We start from the raw sequence: 16,937 nt of genomic DNA on the forward strand, positions 1-16,937 counted from the left end.
GCTCTGTGCCACATTCTACTTTTAAATACCCTAGGAACCACAAGAAAGCCTACAGTCTGAAAAAGGTGAAGTGCTCTGTTATAATTGCTCTGTTAGAATATAGTTGGTATTTAGGAGAAGATGATTATGGGACATCCGGTCTTTATGTTTTTAAGACATGCCTGTAGTTTAACTAATTGGGTCTTCGGCCTACATGAATAAATATAATGACCTATCATCTTCATATTAATGAAAGTGTATGCGATCTTTTCTTTTTTGGCAATTCTTTCAGTGTGTGCGTGTATATGGTGCATATGGTATCTCTTATTTTTTTGTGTAACCCTTTGTTTCATGTACAGCATGTTTGTCAACTTTGTTGTTTTTAAATGTGCTTTATGAATAAATTTGGACTGCATTTGGAAGGAAAGGGTGTATAAAGTAAAACTAAGGGTCTTATCAAGGATTCTGCAGTTGATTGTTGCATTCTTATCTTTTAGAAAGAAGTTTGTTGGTCACCATAGACACAGTGGGCCAGAGACCTAGCTATTGCTGTGATATTGATGCTGAATATTAGAAGACGCTGCATTTTCTTCCACCTTATAGATCAGAATAAAAATTGTTATTGTTCAGTCCCCCAAACGGCATGAATAGCAATAAGAGTTCTCTTGGCTCTTTTTTTTTTTTTTTACAAATATAAAGAGATACAGGAGTTCCAGTTTATTCAGGTTTGGGTTGTTCAGTTCTCCAGTCTTTCTTCCTTGAAATAAAAAAGCACCCCCAGAATAAAACCAGTATCCTCATACTCAGACGTGAAAGAAGTCCTCCACACGTGCATCCTAATACTGCAATTTATTCTCTTTGATATAAATGAAAAGTCACTCTTCCACCTTCAGCTAGTTTAGAACATAGCAGAAAGCCTTTTCAATTGTTTTAGTAGACTTTATCACATCACCATAATCATGGCATCTCTCCATGGGCTTCCTGTATATTTTAGAATTGATTTCAAATGTTACTAACCACTGTTAAATTAATGCTGGCCCTAGTTAAATAGCGGAAACGTTGACCATATTGCTCAGTTCATACACTTACATCCTAGGATGTGACCCTTCTGCCCTTTCAAAGTAGTGACTACATCTAAAGGTGGCTTTTGCCACTTGCAGACTCTGTAGCATCTTTTTAAAAATTCACTTTTTAAAACACAAGACTAAAAGATTTTATCTACTAAATTAAACTGCATATGGTAGCTTTTACTGTCTGGGTATTGTCTATCAGTTGTCTTGCTTATTGTTAACGTTCCTTTGCTGTTACAATTTCATTGGCATTTATTATTCATTACTTCCTTTCCATTATTTTATTAATACCAATTTTGAATCATGAAGAACACAATTGGTACTTATCAGTACAGATAAAAAGGGTCACTGCACCTAATTATTTTTATTTAAAACAAAATGGTCTAGGAAACAGCAAAGTGTGTTTGGCCAGAGGTGCAACATACCTACAATTTCCACCAGTAGAGAGCAGCATGGCAATAAATTTCTTTCCTATCAGATAAGATAACCTTTATTAGTCCCACACGTGGGAAATTTGTTAGATACACAATTAATTTACACTTCTAATTTGACAATATTCCTGGGCACCGGGGTAGGTTGCTGTGTAAGTGTAATGTAATTTATTCATAAAGAAAGGAAACTGATTTCTTTCAGGCTGCAGATTCTTGAATGCACGGCAGTCGTGCAGAGTGTGAGATCTGACTTAAGCCTTTTAGTTTCAGGCGTGGTGGGAAAAGGCCCTATAAGGCAACACAGAGCATGTGTAAGTGACCAGTGCCTTACAAATTCCAATATTGACCAAAAAATCCAGTATCAACTCTAATATTACAATGTGCTGTCACTTGTGATTTATAGGTTGCCCTTCCATAATGTAACCGGAATGTAAAACAGTAAGAATTTTTTTAAAATAAATTATTCTTCCCACACTTTTGGCTGCTTAAACATAATAGCTTTCTTATTTTTTATTATTATGACTTAAATTGTATAAATAAAATACTTCAACTCCTAAACAACATTCTGTTTTGCTATTGTTTAAGGATATGAAGACGTCTTCTACATCTGCAAGTTTCACTTTGATATTCACGTTCACATTATAAAGGGAAGTGAAAGTCGCAGATACTAAGTGACAGTAAAAGACAACACAAAATGATTAACCTGATCATCTTCAGGTTTAAATGGCCTAAAATTATTCAATTTCAACTCCAGCTTCTTCTGCTACGGTAAAATGTGTGAGTTTAGTGTGTAAATGTTTTCCATAATTTATCCCCTATGCAATAAAAGACTGAGATACGTTGCTCCGCTTCACCACTGCTGTCATGTTTTCCTGCTGAAAGGAGGAAGCATGACTGAGAGGCGATCTAGCATTGTGTCTGCCCTCCCCTGCCATCTTTAACAGTTTGAAAGTAACTGTCAGTCTATCGCAAACAGTTTAAGCAAGGCGGTGTTACCCTCAGGACTTAAAAGCAGAGAAGGATCCTTTGAGAATGGTAGGTGAAACTGATGCAATTTCTTGAAAGACTTAGCTTTTCAATTGAAGTTCACTGCATTCGATGAACCGTAATACTACGTATTTGTCTGTGCGCATAAAGATATTTGTTCTACTTAACCATTGCGACCATCCCCCTTGCTCTATAAAACAGGAAACTACAATCTTGCATATTGCTGCAACACATTTCCTGCCCTCAAAATGTCAAAGAGTGTCATGGATGTTTAATATACCCATGCAAGGTGGATAGAGCCCTTTACAGATCTAGTAGATGTCCTTCACCCCGTTTTTTTGTTTCTATTTTTGGTCTGTAGACCAGCCCACTTAACTATTTATCACAGTATTATCTGGAGATATTGAGCATTTAATAGAGTGACACAATTTAACTAATGTTTTCATGGCCTGTTTTTACAGTCAAGCTCTTTAGTTGTGTGTGAAGTGGATGAAAGTCTGAAAGATAAACTGAAAAAGTTTCGATTTCGAAAAGAGACCAGCAATGCTGCCATACTAAGTAAGTAACGTTTATCCGTTCCTTACACACGTACTTCACATTTGTAAAACCATTATCAAACATTTTCATCGCATATGAATAGCTGCAGACCAACTAATATAAAATAAAATCAAAGCACAAAAGATTTCTCTTTGAAATTTCTTAGTGAAAATAGACATGGCGAAACAGCTCGTTATTCTTGAGGAGGAATATGACGTAAGTCAATTTTTTCTTTCTCTCTTTATTTACTCTGTTTGTTTTGATTTAAAAAGTCTCTCGCACTCTGTCTTGTCTTCTAGGACATCTCAATGGATGACTTAAGAAATGAACTTCCAGAGCGGCAGCCCAGATATCCTTACATCATATCATGAAAAGCAAAATTATTAATTAAAAAAAAAATTTGTCTTTTTGCAAAATCAAGTGATCTTCTGTTGGCTGCTCCCCTTCTGGGTCACCGGAGTTGATCATCTGCCTCCATCTCATTCTATCCTATTATCCTCTTCTGTCACACCAACCCTCTGCATGTCCTTTTTCACAACAGCCATGAATCTCCTCTGCGGTCCTCTTTTCCTCCTGCCTGATTGCTCCATATCCCTTCTGCACACGTCCAGTCTCAGGGTTGCCGCTATAATTTTGTCTCAACCTGAGCTGTCCCTCTGATGTCTTCATCTCTAATCCTGTCAATCAAATTAAAGAATATTAACATATTCAGCTTTGCCACCTGTCTTTTTGCCAGTGTCACGGTCTCCAAACCGTACATCATAAGAGGTCTCATTGCCATCTTGTAAACCCTTATAAATCATCCCCGATACTTTTTCGCACCCACTCTACCCTGGCTGCACTCTTCTTCACCTCTCTTGTGCACTGGATTGGATTGGCTGCCACTACTTTTCCAGCATCACCTTTACATGTCTCCTTCTTATTCACACATATGTATTCTGTCTTGCTTTTACTGACTTTCATTCCTCTTCTCTCCAATTCATACCTACACCTCTTCAGACTCCTTTCTGCTTGCTCCTGTGCAGATTCTACTGATATGGTTATATACACAGAAAAGTTCCTTGACAGAAACGTACATTCATTGTCTACAGCTACAAATATGTCCATGATGATGGCAGAGTGTCTTACCCGCTGTGTTTCATATTCTCCAGTCCTGTGGGTAAGCAGTTACAGTAATCTAGATTCTTAAAGCATTGTAGCAACAATGGCAAAGTAAACTAATCTAAAATACACTTTTAAATGTTTTTATGGTGATGAAGGTTGAATTAGAATTCTAAAGATATGTTTGGGCGAGTATTAAAATTACCCCCCAAAAAATGTCACTTTCATTTTAATAGGGTGCAAGCCAGAGCAGCAGATGATGTATGCAGGAAGCAAGAATCGACTGGTCCAAACTGCAGAGCTCACAAAGGTAATTATCACAAAATTATGAGTTTATAATATACAGTGGTATGTTGAGTAAATACACTAGTATTTAATGTAACAATGTATAATATTTCTACTTTTTATTCAGAGAAATTGAAAATCTGTAAATTTGTAGATTTTAATTGAAAGTCTCAGATTTACTTTTCTCTGAAATCTACTCAGTTGTTTTTAGTTATGTAGTTGACAGACATACTTTTATGTTTACTGCCAATTTATTTAGCAGGTTATTCATATTTTAATGTAATGTTTTCTTATAAACATGCCTTTTCTTACATGTTAATTCTCCTGTGTATGAGCTATTGCTCATTTTATAATTTCTTTGCTTTACTCTCTAAGGTGTTTGAAACAAGAAACCCCGATGACTTGACAGAAGAATGGCTGAAGAGCCACCTGTCATTTTTTCGCTGAATGTACATCTTCTGCATCTCCAAAGGTTCCTTTACGAGGCTGTCAGTTTAATGTCCATCTGGTGTGTATGGAATTGTTAATAAACATTTTAACCCAAACAGCTTTGTCAGTTCTGCATTTAAATCAGTCATTTTAGGGTTGTTGTTTTTTTTCAGATGAACAAATACAATACTATAAGATCAGCTGTACTAATTACAGCACAGGTTAAATTCATGAAAATACTCAAGAGGTTCCCAAATCAGAAAAAGACGCAGAAAAAGAACAAACTCTGGTCAGAGGTTTGTTTTACAAAATGTCGTCTACAATTTATTACCTGCTTTGAGAGCCCACATGGTTTACACTATTCCCACTCCAAAGGCATTTCAAGAGTGGAAAACTTCTTTCATTTTTTCTTTTTTTTTTTAAACATGATCCTTTAATGACCATCTGGCAAACAACATAGAGGAATGGCGTACAAATAGCAACTAGAGTTAAATCTACAAATAAAAACTGGATTAAACAGAGTTGTATCCAGGTGAAAGGTTACCAGCATTTCATAAACAATTTGTAATCAGCAAGAAATTTCAGCCCCACATCAGGCCAATATTATACTCAATGACAGTGTAAGAGCGCCAATGTTTGGAGCTCAATATATAGATAAGACAGGTCACCGGCTCACTGGTCTTATTCACTGTCGCTGGCGTCACTGGAATCTGAGCCTCTGTCACTTCCACTCCCACTCTGAGCCCGAGTCTCTGAATGGTCGCTGCTGCGGTCGCTGCCTGCAGGAGAGGCGCTGCGACTCCGGCTGCCTCTTCTGTTCCCTCCTTCATCCTCACTGTCGCTGCCCTCCTCCCCGCTGCTCCTGGCTGAATTCTTTGGCTCATTGTCGTCGCTGTCGTCATCACTGCCAAAGATCTCTTCCTCATCTCGCATTTCTCTGGTCCTCTCCTCGCCGCTCTCGCTACCACTGCCGCTTGCCTTCCGCCTCCTCTTCCCTCTGTCTTCATCCTCGTCCTCATCTTCTCCCCTTTGTTCCTGTTCTTCATCGTCTCTCTCAGATTCACTGCCAGAGTTTTCTGCCTCGCTGCCACTGCCCTTCTTCTCATCACCTGGAGAAAATAGCAGTTCGTTGATTTAGCATAGTTACTGACAATCGCTCAAACTCATTTTACATTGAGGGCACATACGGACAAATGAGACTGCACTTTAAAGACATTTCACTACGGATTTAATCCCCAAAATATTAATTAGATTTAGATAATAAAGTGCAATAAGTGCTCAGGTTTAAAAAAAAAAAGAAAAGAAAAAAAAAAAAGCACTATATAAGAATCGTTCCAGTTACCTAGATATAAGCTAAAGACGTGCAATTTCAACAGCACATGACAGTTTCCATACATCATAAATGTGTAAAATTACAGAAAATGCTCTGGTAGCTCACCGCCCAGACTGTCACGTATTTCTAAAACAAAGTTTGTTGCTTAATTCGACAAAAACAATCAAATCAAATCATCAGAGTCCTTCCCCAGACAATTCTGGGTAGAGGGTAGAAAAGTCAGTAAAAATTATATGTCAACAACTAACCAGAATCTTGAGTCTCTTTGTCCATATCTTCTTCCTCATCTTCTGGCTCATGGTTCTCCAACTGAGCTTTACGTGCCTCCTGAAAAATCACAGTGAAGGCAGTCAGTTATAAATACACAGTAACAGAGGAATGACAAAAATCAAAGTATACGGCCATTCCTAGAAAGAATTTGTAATCTAGTGTAGTCTGTCGAGTGACGTGGAAAACGCTGGAAGCAGGGGGCTAAATATATATAATAATGCAAACCATCATTGACCCCGTTAGTTTTTGGTTTTTTTGCTTAAAGCAATAAAAGACACCTCCCATACCGGCACTTCTTTTGTATAGCAACTACTTTGTTTATCAAATGTGTTGCAGCAGAACTACTTCTATTAGATCAATCATACAGTTCTAAACTTCTAAATAGTTTTCTTTGTCTTTAAAGACATTGTATCAATCCCAACCTTCTTCCAAGAAAAACAAAACAAACAAAAAAAAATTTTCAGTAACAACAACATACGTTTCTAGCTTCATCAGCAAACTATAGGATGGAAAGCTAAACTCTTGATTGAAAGCTCTGAAAAACAATGAAATGCACTCACCTGAGCTTCAAGCTCCTTCTCATTCATGTCTCTGTGCTTACACACCAGCACAGCGTTTGTTGTAGACTGTGCTCCAGCCTTGGCTCTTCTCTTGCTCAAGCGCACCCTACAGGCCAAAATAACAGTTGTAAAAGGTCTTGGCCAGCCAGTTATTTGTCATGACTGTTTGTGCATCAACATCAATACCACCAATACCAAAACTTGTGCAACAAACCAACATGTACAATGTTGAAGTAGTTAAAAATATTTTCCATCCAAGTGTCAACATATACAAATCATTTCTAAGGTGTCACCTTGTCTCCAGCTCATTGTAGTAAACACCGTCTCCATCTCTGAAGATAAAGAAGTAGTTCTCTTCATAGCCTTTGCTGGCTTTGTTCTTAACGTTCCAGTTGTATTCCCTTGCTATCTTGTAATCATAGCTGAAACATACCATACAAAATTCCATTATACTTGTGTACAGTACACTTTCACCAAACACACTCAAAAAAAATAAAATAAAGTAAAATAAATAACACCCAATTAATGTTTATTTAATGCAGTAAATTCCACAGATACATGTTTGTGATGCATTATTTTACTTACAGATCCTCAGGCATGTAATCAATCCCCTCTTCAAAGTCTCTCTTGCGCTTTCGGAGCGTTTCCTCATTGGGCAGGAAGTAGGCCACAAACTGATTTCCTTCTTCATCCATCATACCTCTATATTTCACAAACAACAAGTGACATTTAACAAAAACAAAAAAAACAAAACAACAACAAAAACAAAAATAAAAGCGGTTGAAGAGGAGAACAGAGAAAACACATCTGATCATACCTGATCATGGCCTGAGACATCATTTCCACAGCTGCTGGTCCAGACATGTCTTTAGGTGCAGGATCGGAGTCAAATATGACTTGAGCACATGGATTGATCCACATCTGGGGCAAAGAGAAAATGTATTTATTATTTTTAACTACCAGCGCAACAAAAGTGGATTCCTTTTGTTGTTGTTGCATGCATGTTTCAATCATTAAGGTTCCATGGGTTAATACAAATAAATTCAGTTAAGGACTTAGCTCACCTTAAAGTCAGGGAACACAGGTAGTACCTCCACAGGAGTAACTCTGGGTTTGCTGTAATGCTGTGTAATCTGGAGATCAAGAACAACTCCATTTTAGCTAGTTTGTAGCTTACCAACACAAACACGTATCAAAATAAAAGAAATCAGTTGACAAACAGAACTATTTATTTATTTATTTTTAAATTGCCGGAACAAGAGTCGCACATCCAATACAAGGTTTAAATTGAACTAATTTCTTTTACATATTATATCATTTTGTTGGTGTAAGGAGAGAAGGATTTGAGCTAGGGCTGCTCAATTAATCGAATTTTAATCTAAATTACGATCTGGGCTTTCAATGATCATTAAAAATGACTGAGCCGATTATTAGCACCTCCCTCGTGCTTTACTCTCGCGTTGCTCTGTGTGGCAAATCAAGCGCACCTCTCTGGGTTTCGAACACCCGTCACAACAAGAGGACCCGAGGGACGCTCGGAAAGCTCGAAAAGGTAAGCAGAAGTTATTTGGAGAGGAGAGGATAATGGCTGCTGAAGAAAGAATGCCGTTGGTTGAAAAGAGAGGTAAAACGACTTCAGTGGTGTGGAAACATTATGGGTTCGCGTAGTGTGTCAGCTTTGCTACGGTGTCGTAGCTGCACCACAGAGCAACACTACAAATTTATTCAATCATTTGAAGACCGCTCACAAAGTGACATACGATCAAACAATGAAGGAGCACAGAGAAAAACTCTCGACAACACCTGCTTCATCCTCACAGACCTGCATTCACAATACCCTGTACAACGCGACTAAATATCCCACCAGCTCCCAGAGATATAAGGAGATAACAAACGTGGTAATGTTTTTCCTCGCCAAAGACCACTGCTCAGTGATAATCAACACTTTTCAGTTATTTTTTGTATTGCAAAATTTGCACTGTTATCAGTATTTGCACACTATTTTATATTATTTTTTGACAATCTTTAAAGCCAATATTCAGTACATTGTTAAATAAATATCGTCAAATAATTGAGATCTCAATTTCAGTAAAAATAATCGTGATTATTATTTTAGCCATAATCAAGCAGCATATTAATATGCTCACTCACAGATTTCTGTGCATCCTCAAACGTCTTCTCAATCGCAGAAATCTGACTGTCTCGGTCCTTGTAGATCTCTTCTTCTGTAAACTGCTGTTTGACAGACACTCCAATCCTAAACGCAAAAACAAAAACGTCTCGATTACATGAACACCTAGAACATGCATCTGTACATGTGTGGGTCTTGTTAATGTTGGTTTATAATGGAGCACTGTAACAAAAAAAATAATTTCCCCCAGGGATCAATAAAGTATTCTGATTCTGATGTGTGAAATGTAAAGGTGGAGTTCACTGATCCAACTTACTTGACTTCCACTTTCTCATTGGAAACACCGTATCGGTTAAACTCTGTGGAAATGTATTCCGTCTTCCTCATCCATGGGACAACTTTGGCATGCTGCTGCGACCTTATAGGGAAGGGGAAAATTGCTCAAAATAAAAAAATATTGCTGAATGCATAACACAAACCAGCCTATTTAGTAGTCATACCTCTTTGAACTGGATGGAGCCTGGATGTCCTCCTCCAACAGTTTTTCATCAGCGGGATCCAACAGAACTGAAAATGTGAAAGATTAACTTAGTCTGTGCAGACATTTAAATAATTCACAATGTAAATTAAGAACAGGATCAACCTTGATGGAGACTTACTGTTGGGGTCTATGCGGTATGTGTCTGGGTTGATAAGATCAATGGTGACCCCAAGGTCTGGTTCAGTCAGGAGTTCATGCTTGTGCTGCTTCTCAAGAGAAGTGGCTTTATACTGTACAAACCTGCCAATAAAGAAAACCACAGGTTATATATGGGTGGGTGTTTAAACATGTTTACTTGATGGGAAGTGAATACTTGTATTCACTCCATTCAGTGGAGTGAAAAATGAATACCTGTGCTGATCAAATGGATAAGTGATGAATTTAGGATCAAAGGGTATGTCAGGCAAGGTGTTACAGTATTTCACTCTGCAGACAACTCCAGACCTGTCAAGAGCACCAAAGTAAAGAATACACCAATGGTAAGCCAGCAATCTTCACATACAGAAGCAGTTTCTGTACCTGACAGAAACTAAGTACATACAAATATGTTTTTAATCTACTGACCTCTCTGGGACGGTTCTGTGAGAGGATGGCCTGCTGGAAGAAAAAAAAACAAAAAACAAAACAGCCATTGGTTAGTAGTAAAGAGTGCACAATCCCTTTACTACACAATTTAATTTTATATTAAGAATCCAAATGTCTTCAACTTGGAAAACAGAGAACCTCTCCTTTTGGGCAAAAATAGGGCATTCCTTATGTTGTCTATACATACTTTTCACTGTGGTCTGAAATGTACAGCTTAAACTAATTACAAGCTAACTCTCATTTTATTTGTTTTATTGTATTTTGCAAGATTACAAACGAACGACCAAAAATTCAAAACAAATATTGGCAACGGCAACACTGGAAGGGGTATTTGTGCGTTATCATGTTTAAAAGGAACAAAAGCTACCCTACACATATGACAAACTTAAAACCACTATTTTTTAGTACTTAATAACTAATCTTTCAGGCGCCTTTTTTCCGCCACATTGTTGTTAGCATTCTTGTAGCCAACATAAAGTCAGCTTTTGATTTGCCTGAACTTTACATTAGTGCTGCTAAAAATAAAAATAATAATAATAAATTGTTGACCGGCACAAACTACTGACACTAAGCTTATGGAAATCCCTACGCTGATTTCTGTAAGCTTCTCGTAAATTAGCCGAACGTTAAGCTTGATTGTTTGTTTGCTAACACTTCCGACTAATGCTACACACATCACAAAAGCACCCTGGGACCCGCTGACCACTTGTTTCTGCATTACACTTAATTCCGTGTCGTAAACTGACACAAAACGTGCAGAAACCACTCAGGTACGCGAACTTGTAAAGGCACTGTTGAACGTACCTGTGGCCGTCTTCTCGTTGAGATTGTGTCTGAATCGTTGGAGCCATGTTTATGAAAAAACGCTTAGAATTAAAAACAAAACCGTTTGTTTGCACAAATACGTCCGAAGTCAACAAAAAACATTAACTCCTATCGAGTTCATGGCCTGAGTGCGTTTTCATCTTTTATTAGCAGGATGGGATGATGACCCGGTAGTGTATCCACATCTCCAGTTCTTAAGTGGACTTTCTTTATTGTGAGCGCCTCCTAGTGTTCTGGAATTTGAAGTACTTGAACAACCCGTTGTCCTTTTTTTTTTAAATTTTATTTCACAGGAAAAGGGGACATTGGCGATTTTTGAAACAGAGTATTTGGTATGACAACCTTTATTCTTCAACACAACCTAAACTCTGTTAGGCAAGCTTTCCTATAAGTAGTTTTCAGAAATCTGCTTCAGGTTTCTAAGGACATTCAAAGCTCTTTGAATACTGACTGGCTTTTTTTCCTGTTCTTTGTTGAAATGATCCAGCACTGCTTGAATAGCATCAAGGTGTATGCTCTGGGGAAGCCAGTCCATGACTAATATTTATTTATTTTTTAAATCTATGTATGCTTTTACTGCAATGTGTTTGGGATCATTGACATGAAAAATTAAGCCTCTGCTGGATGGTATTGCATGGTGGATCAAAATCTGATACTGTAATGATGTCAGTAAGTCACACTACTGACTTAGACTCCATGTTTTACAGCTGATGTAGACATTGACTGTTGTGCCTTTTCTGACTTCCTCCATACATACAGTGATGATTTGGATAAATTACTATAGAAGACTTGTTGCCACTGATGTTTCATCCAGTTCTCCTGGAATTTGGCATACCTCAGCCTTTTCTCCCAGTTTACCTTGCTTAATAGATTCAAACAGGTGTAACAGAGACCCCTCCTATCACACCATTTCTGATGAGGTTGAAGTGAGCATCGACGGTAGATGGATCAACTGCAGCTCCTGTATCAGGTCTTTGCTGGATTCCAACTTCTTAAGCACATGGCTTTCACACACACACACACTGCTCATCTGCTGTAGGTCTCCTACTTCTTGTCCTCACCTTGACCCAATACAAGCTTTCATTTAATAGATCTTTGGGAATCAACTTGTTGGTGCAAAAACAGAACAAAAAACCCAACACTAGTTTCTTCCAAACTTATCTTTGGCATTTTTTCCATATATTTGACTAAAGAAATACATTTTCCAATAAAATTGAAATACCCTCAAAAAAAGCTCTTCAGAAAGCTTGTAGAACTATTGTTTAAGACCAGTTTAAAAGTGACAACATTTGGCTCTCTGGGAGAAAAATTTATTGAAACGAAGAAAACCCAAATATGCTGTTTCAGGGGAAACCATTTAATCAACAGACACCTAAAGATAACACAAAAATGGCTGGCAGACAAATAATCTCACAGGCTAGCTGAGACTAATATGTTTGAAAAGTGGACTTTTCCTTTTATGTACTGGATATATCTATATATTTAAAAAAGTTGCTTTATACACTTGCTACCATTCCCCCGATACATTTCTTGATCCCCTTTTACAAATGAATACATTTCCCTTGCCATCTTCTGACCTGGTATAAGATTTATTTTATAAGAGTGGTAATACAGTTGATCAAAATCAGATAAAGGCTGAAATTTGTAATACTAGATACCTCCTTCAAGCTCAAATAATGCTTTATGTACTGTAGGTGAAACGCTTAGTGTTAAGTGTATAAAAATATTTGATCAAATTATTAATTACCTATTCTACACTCATCACATGTGTTCCATCAAATCCAACATTCAAAAGTAGCTCATTGTTAAAAGCTGTAGCATCAAACATACAAACACCTGATAATTGACTGGAACAAATAATAAAAAGAAAAAAGATAATATTTAAAAAAAAAAAAAAAAAAAAAAAAATATAATAATAATAATAATCTGGTAACAGATTTACAGTCATCAGCTTTCTGAAACCATGAATATAAGCTGTAAAAAGCAACAAATGTAGTTGCATAGAATCACATGATCAAAACACTCAACATTTAAAAAAAAAAAAAAAAAAAAAAAAAAAGCATAGTCTCTTCTGAATCAACAGTTCCTTTACATTCATTCTGTTTCACCAAAATTTGAGAGTAAAAATCATAAATGTTGCACACACCCCTCTGCATCTCAGCTTGGCCCTTCACTCATGCTGTACCTCTCTACCATCTGTTATTGAAAGTGGACTGTGCACAAGGGTGCGCCAGGCAGGACAAAAAAAAAAAAAAAAAAAAAAAAAAAAAAAAAAAAAAAGGCTCCTGCCTTTTTTTATATTCTTCAGTCACATTACTTCAACAGCTCTCCATTCAGAGTCTTTAGTGGACTTCTTGTTTTCTTTTCTTTTCTCCATCTCAGGTTTGCGTCTCTGTCTGGGCATCAGCGCTGTGGAAAGGGACAAGAGATCAGATTTGCATACAGGTATAAACAAACAGCTCATATTTTAAAAAACACCACACAAACAAACAAAAACCCACAACACACTGAATCAAGACATAATTCATACCGGCTTAACATGTAGATCATCTGTCCAGGATCATCTGCAAACATCCTGCAATGACAAGCGAATGGCTTTAAAATATTTTTCCCATCTACTAGTTCAAGGTCAAGGTCAAATTTATTTATATAGCAAATTTCAAACAGCCGATGCTGCACAAAGTGCTTAACAATATAAAAATGGTATTAAAAAGCAACAATGTAATACAATAACAATAAAAAAAAACAAAACAATAATAGGACAGTAAAAGAATTAAAACAATAGCTAAACGAATTCAAATAAGACCAAAATGCTTGGGTCATAGTGTGTTAAAAGCCAGGGCATAGAAATGTGTCTTTAGTAAAGATTTAAATTGCTCAAGTGTTTGTGCTGATCTAATATTTAAGGGGAGACTATTCCAAAGTCTGGGACCTGCCACAGAGAAGGGTCTATCACCACGGGATTTGAGGTTAGTCCGTGGGATGGACAGCATTAGTTTTGAGCTAGACCTCGTGGTTTTTCCTGGAGCATAGGCAGAGAGGAGCTCAGACAGGTAAGGAGTTCAAAACAGGGCTTGAGGGTTAAGATCAAATTACAGCCATAGTTTAAAATTGTGACATCTTTACTTTCAATCCTTGTGAGTCTACAGTCTCTCTTTTTTCCACAAACTTTGTCCAAGTTAGTTCAAAGACATTTCAGTGAGCAAAACATGAGTCATGTGAAGTCAAACTTGTTTATAATTATGGGTGACAGTACAAATCAATCTGACTTAGTAACAACACACTGACACATACTTAACTGCCCTTGAAAAACTCAAATTTGAAAGAGCATTGAATTTGCTCAGCACAACTGTGCCATCTTGCACACATCTAACTGTTCCCAGATTGGTCTGTTATTGGTGTGTTGAATCAAAACATATGCAGCAGAAGAAACTGTATTTTATTTGCATAGAAAACTGAGGAATTTCTGAACAAGTGTTTGTTCCAAAGCAATGCATTCAACGTAGTCCTGATAGGTTAGTTGCTCTTGACACGAAGCTCTCATTGTCAGAGACAACTTTTTAAATAAATTAATAGCAGAAGTTGTCTATGGATCCTAGCTAATAAGGCGACAAGAGGATGGCGCAGCCTTAAACCAATTCAATGGGAAAAGCAGTAGAATAAATCAGGTACTTAGATGAAGAATGACTACATTTAATTCGGATATTGTGAGATATGTAGATACAACTTAATCACTCAAGAAATAAAAATATTAAAAAAAAAAAAAAAAAAAAAAAAAAAAGACACCATAGAACAATCTCTTACCCATCCCCCCAGTGGTAAAATGCACGGTCTTGGAAGAACATGGACAGGAACAACCACAGGCTTATCAACTCCAGCCAGAAGATAACAAACAGGAGCCATAGCGATGTGAGCAGGATTTCACACAACATCCTGGAGCTCTGTGAGGACGACACATGCGTCATAAATAAGTGATGTCTTCAGTTTTATGAAGGTAGTGGGCACCATGTTGTTGCTAAATAACAATCAAATTATGTCTGTAGCACATACAACATGCAGTCCAAAAGTCTTGAGCCTCTCCTCAAGGTATTAGATTTTGTACTCAGGCTTTTTGGTAACTTTTTAAAGTTGTCTTGAGCAGTAGTTCCTCAGCCTTTCTGAAGGTCTTTCCGTGTTTTCGTTTGGACAGTGGCTGCTTTTTCACGAGTTTTTAAAATTCGGTCATTGTACCTGACCATTTTCATAGGAATGTTTCTCTGTTAACCACTTAAGGCTGACCAAGAAATAATTCAAGCACCCAAGTTACAGGATTAATTAGTGTTTTATCGACACACAAGTGACACCTTGGCAAAGAAGTGATTTTAAACTGTATCTTTAGGCACTTTGTTATTAGTAGCAACTAAATACACAATTTACTTCCATTTCTGTAGTTGATTCTATGGAAAATGCCAAACAATACAATTTGAAGGTCTTTCAACTTTTTCCTCTGGAAACTGGTTGCTTTTCAACCAGTTTCTGTGAATGCATTGGGGGGGGGGGGGGGGGGGGGGGACAAAACAAAAACACAGAGTCATGATTGGCCTTTCCAGAGCTTAGGCCTCAACATTACTGAAGCAGGGGCACCTCCACAATTTTTTCATAAGGGTGGCCAAATGTGGGCCACTAAAATATTTGGGGTGGCACACCAAAAACAGATAAAGTTGAGGAACATACAAAGTGAGACAATACAAATGACACACACAAAAGTAAAAAAATGTATATGCAGGAATAAAGGACAATTTATTTTTTTCAACTCATTCTAAGGAGTCTTCCTACTTCGTGCTCACCTTTATTTTATTTATTTCATTACCAGCACAGTCTTGCCAGGGGGAAGAGGGAGGCCACGGGGGTCCAGAAAATAATAATAATATTGACCTTCAGGTTCATTAATATTGTATAGCCTGTGTGTTTTGCCCTATACATTTAATTTCCGTGCATGTTTCACGTTTAATTAATTGGTTGTGGAAAAGATTTGAGTCAATGTTTGAGAGTCATTGACAACAAGAACAGAAACTCATTAACTGATGTTAAATACCTGGTGCCGCTAATCTTTCATCTTTTAGAAAAGATACGTTTAAAAAAAAATCATTAATTATGAACAATGAAATGAAAGCTAGTTTTGCCAAACTCATCGACATTGACCGCACAAAACCTGTGCAGAGTCATATTTTATTTAATGTCCACGATTATCGTTCAGCGTGACACAGACAGTGAGAGTAGCTAGCTAGCGTGGCATCTAATGTCAAGCTATAAACAGTCCCGCTAGCCATCTACCTAGACACTTTCGAGCATTGAGAGTGCATGGGTGCTTGAGCTAACCATTGGATTTGACTTTTACCTTAACGATAACGTTAGAGTAATGAGCTGTTTACGCGAGTTTCGGTGCAGAAATCGAGTTATGTTAGCTACAAGAGATGAAAAAACTAGAGCCACTGGCTTTTAGCTAACGTTTCATTTGCCGCACACACCCATACTGTTAACAAGAAAGCGGTATCTAAATAGGGGAATTCGTGTTTTAGGCCTCTTACCTTACTCAAGGAAAAGACTCCTGAGACAGCATTCCTTCTTCTCTAGGCTAAGGAAACATTTACCATAGTTTTGTTTACAATGCTCGTCACATTACGCGTCAAGCGCAGTTCCGCTTTCAGAACCAATTACAACATCGGTTCATTTAAGCCGTGGTCCGCGGACGCTGATAGGTCCTGTCAGGCCTCCAAATTAAACTACGTATCTTTCTCACAATACATATTCTATTCTGGATAATGTAATTCAATTATAAAATTATCAATACCAGTAGCTTCTATATGTAGAAACAATGTTTTGTTAATTGGGGG

General features: G+C 37.4%; 2 protein-coding genes and 1 long non-coding RNA gene across 4 annotated transcripts; 1 reads left to right on the forward strand and 2 right to left on the reverse strand.

Moving 5' to 3' along the window:
• The first annotated feature begins 2,392 nt into the window (after positions 1–2,392).
• On the forward strand, positions 2,393–4,935 carry gmfg (glia maturation factor, gamma). Its single transcript, XM_085430410.1, has 7 exons — positions 2,393–2,515; positions 2,929–3,025; positions 3,171–3,220; positions 3,304–3,353; positions 4,081–4,163; positions 4,342–4,415; positions 4,766–4,935. The coding sequence occupies exons 1-7, from the start codon at positions 2,513–2,515 to the stop codon at positions 4,835–4,837; spliced, it is 429 nt and encodes a 142-aa protein (XP_085286536.1). The 5' UTR covers positions 2,393–2,512; the 3' UTR covers positions 4,838–4,935.
• A 287-nt stretch (positions 4,936–5,222) lies between these two features.
• Positions 5,223–11,272, reverse strand: paf1 (PAF1 homolog, Paf1/RNA polymerase II complex component). 2 transcript variants are annotated; one of them, XM_085430409.1, is made up of 14 exons: positions 11,044–11,272; positions 10,219–10,248; positions 10,006–10,098; positions 9,773–9,894; positions 9,614–9,680; positions 9,430–9,531; positions 9,134–9,239; positions 8,047–8,115; positions 7,800–7,903; positions 7,568–7,684; positions 7,276–7,404; positions 6,983–7,088; positions 6,401–6,479; positions 5,223–5,928 (listed from the first exon to the last, which is right to left on the reverse strand). In XM_085430409.1, the coding sequence occupies exons 1-14, from the start codon at positions 11,088–11,090 to the stop codon at positions 5,501–5,503; spliced, it is 1,599 nt and encodes a 532-aa protein (XP_085286535.1). In that variant the 5' UTR covers positions 11,091–11,272; the 3' UTR covers positions 5,223–5,500. The 2 variants fall into 2 exon arrangements, with proteins under 2 accessions (XP_085286535.1, XP_085286534.1); XM_085430408.1 differs by having other exon boundaries at positions 10,219–10,251.
• A 2,078-nt stretch (positions 11,273–13,350) lies between these two features.
• Positions 13,351–16,767, reverse strand: LOC146694290 (uncharacterized). The gene is made up of 4 exons (XR_014923878.1): positions 16,632–16,767; positions 14,869–15,005; positions 13,595–13,639; positions 13,351–13,473 (listed from the first exon to the last, which is right to left on the reverse strand). It is a non-coding gene; the product is annotated as an uncharacterized LOC146694290 (long non-coding RNA).
• Positions 16,768–16,937: the final 170 nt, after the last annotated feature.

The sequence above is a fragment of the Copadichromis virginalis genome, linkage group LG14, assembly GCF_057382275.1.
Source record: "Copadichromis virginalis isolate Kocher_CV1m ecotype Utaka linkage group LG14, C_Virginalis_male_GT1.1, whole genome shotgun sequence".
NCBI classification, from domain to species: domain Eukaryota; kingdom Metazoa; phylum Chordata; class Actinopteri; order Cichliformes; family Cichlidae; genus Copadichromis; species Copadichromis virginalis.